Genomic DNA, 7910 nt, shown 5'->3' on the forward strand with positions numbered 1-7910 from the left:
TCCACGTGGGCACGGCGGTCGCAATCCCACACGTGTATACGTTCTGGTAGGTGATGAGTGCTTGCATTTTCCGGCACATAAACTGAAATCCAGTGAAAAAGTTGTTCTGTGGCCGTGGCTAAGAACATATATTAGTGCTGACCTGGAGTTTCAGTTGAGGGGAACCCAGCACAGGCACAAAATGCGCAGCCATAGATGGATGAAGTTCATGCACACCTTTCAGCTTGTACAGTTCAGGAATCATTGGCTGGATCCGCAGGTCCAAAAAAAATGAGCCAAAATGCTCAGGTTAAAACGTTTGGTTTAATAGGGCTCTGCTTTGTTTTGGTTTCTAATTAAAATACAGTATAACTAAAGTTTGAGTGCTCTGTACAAACCAAAAACAATTTGGTTCCGATTTCTTCTTAAAAAACAAAGTACAATCGTATACAATTTAACTCGAAAAATTCCTACATCCCCATATAATACATCTTTCCTTTACATGGCTAACCAATAGCCTTAATGATTCATTTGACAGAACCTTCTCCAAAAAAGAAGCCCTTCACAGAAAAAAAAAGGATGAAAAAGAATAGGACCCTTAAGCCTATGGACAATTTCTACATCCAACAATTCCCTACGCATGGGAACTAATTTTACAGCAATCTTCTCTAGGTCAATATACCATCTATATAAAGAAACAATCATGCTCATCGCTCACAGGCGAGCCTGATCGTTAGCAGTCGCCATTCAGCAGCGGCTCGTGGGTCTTGTTGACCACGAACAGGGACTCATAGACAACCGCGGCGAGGGACCCACCCAGCAGTGGGCCGAGCCAGTAGACCCAGTGGTGGGTCCAGTCCCCGGTGGCCAGGGCCGGCCCGAAGGACCGGGCCGGGTTCATGGACGCGCCGGTGAAGTTGCCGCCGGCGAGGCTGTTGGCGCCAACGATGAGGCCCGTGAGCAGCGGGCCGATGCTGCGGACCTGGCTCCGCGGGTCCAGGATCATGGCGTAGGTCACGAAGAGGAGGGAGAAGGTGAGGATCACCTCCATCACCAGGCCCTGCATCGGCCGGATGCCAGCGCCCAGGGCGTGCACCGGGGTCACCTGCATTGCGCATTTGGAGAATGATCTCGTAAGCGTTGGTTGGAGCATCGATCCAAGTCAGAGTTCAGGTCCTACATGTCAGTCTTTTCTTTTAATTTCATTCTGTAGCTTTCTTGCTTCCTGATCAACAGAATACACTATCTCTCTCGCAGGTCAGGTCGGTATCTTCAAATGTTTCTTTTTGAAAAAGGGATGTTAAAAAAAGATAGGTGAGTCCATCAAGTCTTAGCAGATAAGATGGAAGCTGGCTATATTTATTATTATTACCACTGTCTAAGTTAATGGACAAGTATGACTAGTCACTTGGTTGTAGGCTCTTTTATGTACTAGCTCTTCTACTTTTGAAAGGTCACACTCGATGGCAGCTTGGTAACTGAGTAAACCTTAAATTTTGCTTAAACTTTGCTAGGGGTGTCATCCAGACCCTCCAACTTTAAAAAAGCACATTCAGATCCTTAAACTTGCTAATCGTGTCCGGTTAGGTCTAAATCACAATTGTTTAAACTAAATCAAAAAATAAAAAAATTGTTCAAATACAAAACTATATACAAAACATATACACGCAAAATCAAATCATAACAAATTTACTTGTACAATTATGTTGAAATACAAAAGATATGTATAAATATGTTGTACAAAAATGAAACTCATATGCCAAAAATTGTAAAGAATCAAAAATTAAAAGAATAAATTTTGGAGAATCATTGTAAAAAATATTCGGACATATTGTTTTGAAATAAAAATTAGGGCCACATGTAAACTCCACATCAGCATAAATACTTCCGCTTTATAACTAAAGAATTGATAATTAGACTCTACGTGACATAGTTAATAAATTTATGGAGCTAAATATGCATTTTAGAAGTTTGAGAATCTATATGACACCACGAGTAAGTTCGAGGACCGGCAGTATATTTTATTCTTGATAACTTCACTACCAACTTTTAGGCAAATCAAGGCTTATTACATCACCATACAGGCAGACTCCAACATGCGTTCCGGGCAAACGCATACTCAGGCCCAGCCCAAATTCATTTTAAACAGACAGGCATGGCCCGCAAAACCTCCAGAACAATCGCGGTCCGACAGCACGACACCACTCATCGAAGAAGAACGCGAAAGTTTCCTCCCCTTTCCCCGGATCCTCCGGACAGCGTAGTCAAGGATAGGATAGCAGAGTAAAAATAGGTAGATCCATGGATGGGCGCACGTACCGTGCCGCCGGTGAGGTAGCGGAGGAGGATGCAGGCGAGGGAGGAGGCCAGCAGCTGCGCGGCGACGTACAGCACCGTCCGGAGCTTGGATAGGTGACCGCGCACCATCATGGCCACGGTCACCGCCGGGTTCAGGTGGCCGCCGGAGATGTGGAAGCCCGCGGTGACCAGTACCCCCGCCGCCAGAGCGTGCGCGATCGCCACGGCGGCCAGCGTCGCCATCGGCATGGCCTCGCCTGGCTTCCCGCCGGATCCTGTTCCAAGCCGCCGCCCGGGCAACAACAACCATACCAAAAGTTAGGAAAAAAATCCTTTCTTTTCTTCGGAAAGGGGGGGAGGAAATTGGCCGGAGAGGAGTCGGCCAGGCAGCAGGGTGTGCATGGACGTACCGGCGGCCATGGCGGCGGAGACGCCGGTGAAGACGAAGAGGAAGGTGAGGACGAGCTCGGCCAGCACGGCGCGCACGCAGCCGGCGTCCTGGGCGTCGTCGCCGCCGTCGTCGTAGGAGTCGACAAACTTCCGCACCAGCTTCGCCATGGACGCACGGCCGATGGATGGAAGGATTCCGAGCCCTGCCGGCCCTGTTCTTGGCAGGGACGACGAAGGAGGGGGAGGGGAAAGCGGGGGAGGTAAAAGTCGCAGGTTTTCCTGTTGGCCCGAGGGAAAAGCGCACGGAAAAGTGCAGGGGGATATTTCGATCTCCAGTGCGGTGGGGCACGGGCGCTCCAGCTGAGAGGCGCCTCGCCTCGAATGCTCTGTTGTTTATAGAAGAGGAGGAAGAAGACCTGGGGAGCCAGGAGGCGAGGGCAAACTTGTCCGGCATTCTTGTGGCTGTGGGGGTCGCCATCTCAGCCAAGAAAATGTGGCAGGCTGGACTGACAGTGAGGTTGTTGGTGTTAGCATGGTTGATTGGTGTTCAGACTCCAGAGAGTGGTGTGGGCGGCTCGGTTTCTTCTTATCTTCAGGGGTGACTGGTGAGGTGACTAAATTGGTTTGGACGCCAAATTGGTTTACCTTTTTTTATTTGATTGGCCAAATTCTGCAATGTTCGGATCGGGAAATATTGACGTGTGGATGTATTCGTTTACCTTCTTATCTGTTGCAGGGTATTCGTTACTTTCTTTGCTGTATCCAGCGTAGTGCAATTATACTCTCTTTTTTCGAAGAGTGCAATTATACTCGTTACTATGTGTTCGCTGTATCTTGTGATTTATTGAATGAATCCAGAGCACGCTATGTAATGTCATCGAAAAGAAAAGGATAGGTAGATATCATGAGAGAAAATGAATTTTAGCCAAAAAAAGAAGCAAACTAAAATTATAATTCCACAACGCCACATGTAATAGGTAGGTAGATGTACTCGTTACATGACAGCAGCAAAAAATGTTACTCCAAAAAAGGCAGCAAATAAAAGTTCTAATTCCACAGCTCCACGTGTCATCTACCAGTGGAGTACTCCATTTCAAACTGGCCCATTTCAAATTAGTCTGCCAACTCGGAAAAACCGTCCATACAGATGGCGGTGCTGGCGGTAAACAAAGATTATCGATGAACTTGGGGACCCCACATGACGCGCCATACGTCTCTTGTATTATTGTATAACTCGTCCACTTGTCCTGAGCACCTTTCTCCCCAAATTCCGTAAACGCCCTTGTTGCTTACCGGCGACTCCTGGCGCTGGCACGAATTTTTCCTTCTTTTCTTTCTCGGCTTGTATCATTCCAGACGGCCGAGCTGTCCACCTGCTGCTCGTCCACGTCGGTCCCCGGGCACACCTCTCGATCCACGTCACTGTCCGGCCGGGACCTCACTAGTAGCTAGAGAGAGAAGGAAATAAAACAAGAGCAGTGATGACAGGTGACCAGACCTCTGTTCTTTATCTCGTCGAGACCGAAACAATTGCATGCTAATACGCAGTCGCTAATTACTAATTAGCTGTGGCTGTGTGGAGTCTGATGCTGATTCAGACTTGCTGTTCGGTGTTGCCGGCCATGCTGCGATCGCTTTGTGTCATGTGCCGCGGTTCAGTCAAGGCTCTCTCTTGCGATCCCGCTGAAGTGGCGGATGCTCACTATTGCAAAGGTTACATCACAAGTTGCCAGGGAGGGGGCTGCGGGACTGTTTGGCCGGCTTATTTCGACTTCGGTTTCAGCTGCGTGCAAATTGAAGGAAGCTGTTCTGGGATAAGCCTTCCCAGAACATGTGGTTTGAATCATAAGAACCTGTCATGGAGTGCGCTTCATTTAATTTGCAGATATTTTTGCAGGTACTGTTTTGTACTGTAGCGTACTGTGACTGTGCGTCCATCAGCTTTAGGTAATGTTTTGCTCATGGTTGAATTGAACTACTGTATGAATTATGTACAGTTCTAATTGGTAGACGTCTTTGTACATATATAAACACAAGCTCACTTATTTGATAGTAATAAGTCTTGGGGGTCAAATGCTTAGCTAAGGGGTTACCCTAAGCAAGGACCCTGAAGTCTGAACTCTACTCAGAAGCCGGGGTAGGCCACAGTGAGGCAGTCACCATGCAAGTTGATAGATGATCTCAAGTGCAACTTGCTAAATGCAGACAGGACATAAAGCGTGATGTACTGACGCCAGACCGTCATTTCCATCGAAATTCTCTGCATTTTCTCCCGCCATACTCATTATGAATTTGTCATCTCTATATTTATCTATGAAATCTAAGATCGATAATTTACTAAACGGTATAGGTTACATGTAGTTTTCGATCCATCCTTAAAAATACATTTTTATAAACAGATTCGATCCGCCGCTAAAAGTGCATTTTTACGAGCGGGTGACAATCATCCGGGTAGGTGATGGCATCACCCGCTCCTAAAATGAGCATTTTAGGGGCGGCTGACGCAATGACCCACCCTAAAAATGGTGGCATTTCTAGAGGCGGGTCATGGCCTTACCCGTCTCTAAAAATGCATTTTAATGGCGGATTATGGCATGCCCTAGCTCCTACAAATGATACCACGCAAAAAAAAATTCATAACATTTTCTTGTGATCTCAGATGAAGTCAAACTTAATATCAAAAGAGTAAAATGCACCGGAGGCCCCTTAACTTGTCCGGTGGTGTCATTTAGGTCCACCACCTTTGAAACTGCAGGTTTGGGTCCCTAACCTTTGTAAGTCGTTCACCACAGGTCCATACCCCTTCGTTTTAAGTTTCCTTTTGCATTTAGCCCCCTAGAATTTCTCCTTCCCTCTCACTTATGTCCTTCTTCCTCATCTACCTATCCACCGGCCGCCGCCGCCTTCCCCACGCCCGGCCGCCAGCCACGGTCTCCTCTCCGGCGCCTTCACCACGCCCGTCGGCCGCCACCGCGGCCTTCTCAACGCGCCTAGCGCAGCCACGGCAGCGAACTCCTCCTGGCCCGCGCCAGGCTTCTCCTCCCGACGCCTCCACGGGCTTCTCCTCTGCGCTCGCCGGCCGCCGGCGCCTTCATCCCTCCTCGCCGCTGCCGCCGCGTACCTACCTCGTCCGCGGCGTGCGCCGCCGCCTCGCAGGAGCTCCGCCACCGAATCCACTCCTCCGCCGCCGGATCCCGATGTCCGCGCCGGCTAAGCCCCGCACGCCCAGCCTCGGCCTTCGCACGCGCTCGCGCCCCCCAGCACGGCCGCTCCGGCATGATGCATTGGATTTCCTGCGCCAAGCGCCGGTCCGCCACGAGGTAGCACGCGGGACCACTGCCGGATGCCGCCGTGGACCCAGAGGAGCAGGAGCGGAAGGTGTCCGGTGCCTTGTGCGCTTCCTTTCCCATGCGCGCCTCTGCTTCGGGTGCTGCGGAGGGTGGATGCGCCACCGCCACCTACTCTAGGCCATCACCGGGGCCACACCATCGTAGGCCTTTGTCCGGTGCCACTGCCCTGCACCACTACTGTCAGTGTGGGCGCTGGCGCGACCGCCGGGCGCGCGGAGAAGGCCGCTGAGGCTGGCGCAGGGAGGAGAAGGCCACGGCGCACGTGGGCGCATGGAGGAGAAGGCCGCGGCGCGCGTGGGCGCAGGCGGGCGCAGAGGAGAAGTCCGTGGTGGTGCCGGGAGGAGAAGCCGGTCGCGGGCCAGGAGGAGTCCGCGGCCGTGGCTGCGTTAGGCGCGCTGAGAAGGCCGCGGCGGCGGCCGGCGGGCGTGGTGAAGGCGCCGGAGAGGAGGCCGTGGCTAACGGCCGGGCGTGGGGAAGGCGGCGGCGGCGGCGGCTGGTGGAGAGGTATATGAGGAAGAAGGGCATAAGTGAGAGGGAGGGAGAAATTCTAGGGGGCTAAATGCAAAAGAAAATATAAAACGAAGGGGTATGGACCTGCGGTGAACGACTTACAAAGATTATGGACTCAAACCTGCAATTTCAAAGGTGGTGGACCTGAATGACACCACTGGACAAGTTAAGGGGCCTCCGGTGCATTTTACTCTATCAAAATTGTAGAGAATGACGAGATCTAAAACTTTGCAGTTGAATATTTTTTTTCATTTAAGGTCACTTAGTGGTCCAGAAAATTATTACAAATTCTCTAATAGCTATAACTACAAATTTTCTAAGGTTTCCACTATTTTAACTTTTAATACACATTAAAATATACATGGTATATTTTTTGTTTCTATTGTTCACAATAGCCATAGTGTAGTACAAATTTCACTTTTTTGGTTTGTTTTGCTATATGTAAATATTTAAATAAATTTTGGATAAAACAGAAAAATATTTTTAGAAGCGGGTGCTGGCATCACCTGCCCTCTAGAAATGGATTTGTAGGAGTGGGTGATGGTGTCACTTGCACCTACAAATCAATTTTAGAGATAATATAAAAGAATATCGTACCACATGAAGTCACAAGTGACTGTATGGTGTGGTGGTAAGGAAGGCACACGAATGTTTGAGTTAGGCGGTTTGAATCCTAGATGATGCAAGTGTGCATATTTCTTCAAAAAAAATTATAGTTTCATACTACAGGGTTGGTTGACCCCGCCCTAAAAATCATTTTCAGGGGTGGATGCGTTACCCGTTCCTGAAAATAGCATTTTAGCTACGAAAACTAAGAGCGGGTACCGCACATGCCTCTAAAAATACATTTTCACCCGTCCTTAAAAATGATTTTTATAGTAGTGGTAGTCTCCTACGTGTAATTTGATTTATATTCTTCTACATATTTGTATTTATTGACGATATCATTGAACTAACTCAAATGTAGGATGATGCAATGAGGGATGATCGAATAAATGTTTGTCCTATTTCCTTGATGAGGAAGAAAAACAAGTTTAGCTTGTACTACTGTCCAACTAATTATAACATGACCTGATTAGTAGGTCATGTAAGTGCCTCTATTACCACATAATTTCTTGAGATATTTCTTCCCCTCTTTATCATAAACTCAGTCCAAAGTTGAATATAATACTCAATCAGAGTTGGGGGAGACAATGAGTGTAATCTTTTGAAGAAAGAGAGTGAAAGTGATATGTTCATGTATTTTCTGTGTAGAATACAATGGATCTAGACCACACGACGCGATGAATATACTTCCTTTCGTGTATACCCAGCTGTATCAAGGTACAGAAAGACCACAAATGTGGCTTCATGGTGTAAAAGCGTACAAATGTTTTGCAACAA

The 7910-nt window shown here is 48.3% G+C and overlaps 1 protein-coding gene across 1 annotated transcript; it reads right to left on the reverse strand.

Annotated features, from left to right (window-relative positions):
* Positions 1–370: 370 nt before the first annotated feature.
* Positions 371–3045, reverse strand: LOC120663905 (aquaporin TIP4-2-like). The gene is made up of 3 exons (XM_039942849.1): positions 2688–3045; positions 2299–2552; positions 371–1084 (listed from the first exon to the last, which is right to left on the reverse strand). The coding sequence occupies exons 1-3, from the start codon at positions 2833–2835 to the stop codon at positions 713–715; spliced, it is 774 nt and encodes a 257-aa protein (XP_039798783.1). The 5' UTR covers positions 2836–3045; the 3' UTR covers positions 371–712.
* Between the last annotated feature and the right edge of the window lie 4865 nt (positions 3046–7910).

The sequence above is a fragment of the Panicum virgatum genome, chromosome 3N (genome assembly GCF_016808335.1).
Source record: "Panicum virgatum strain AP13 chromosome 3N, P.virgatum_v5, whole genome shotgun sequence".
NCBI classification, from domain to species: Eukaryota; Viridiplantae; Streptophyta; class Magnoliopsida; order Poales; family Poaceae; genus Panicum; species Panicum virgatum.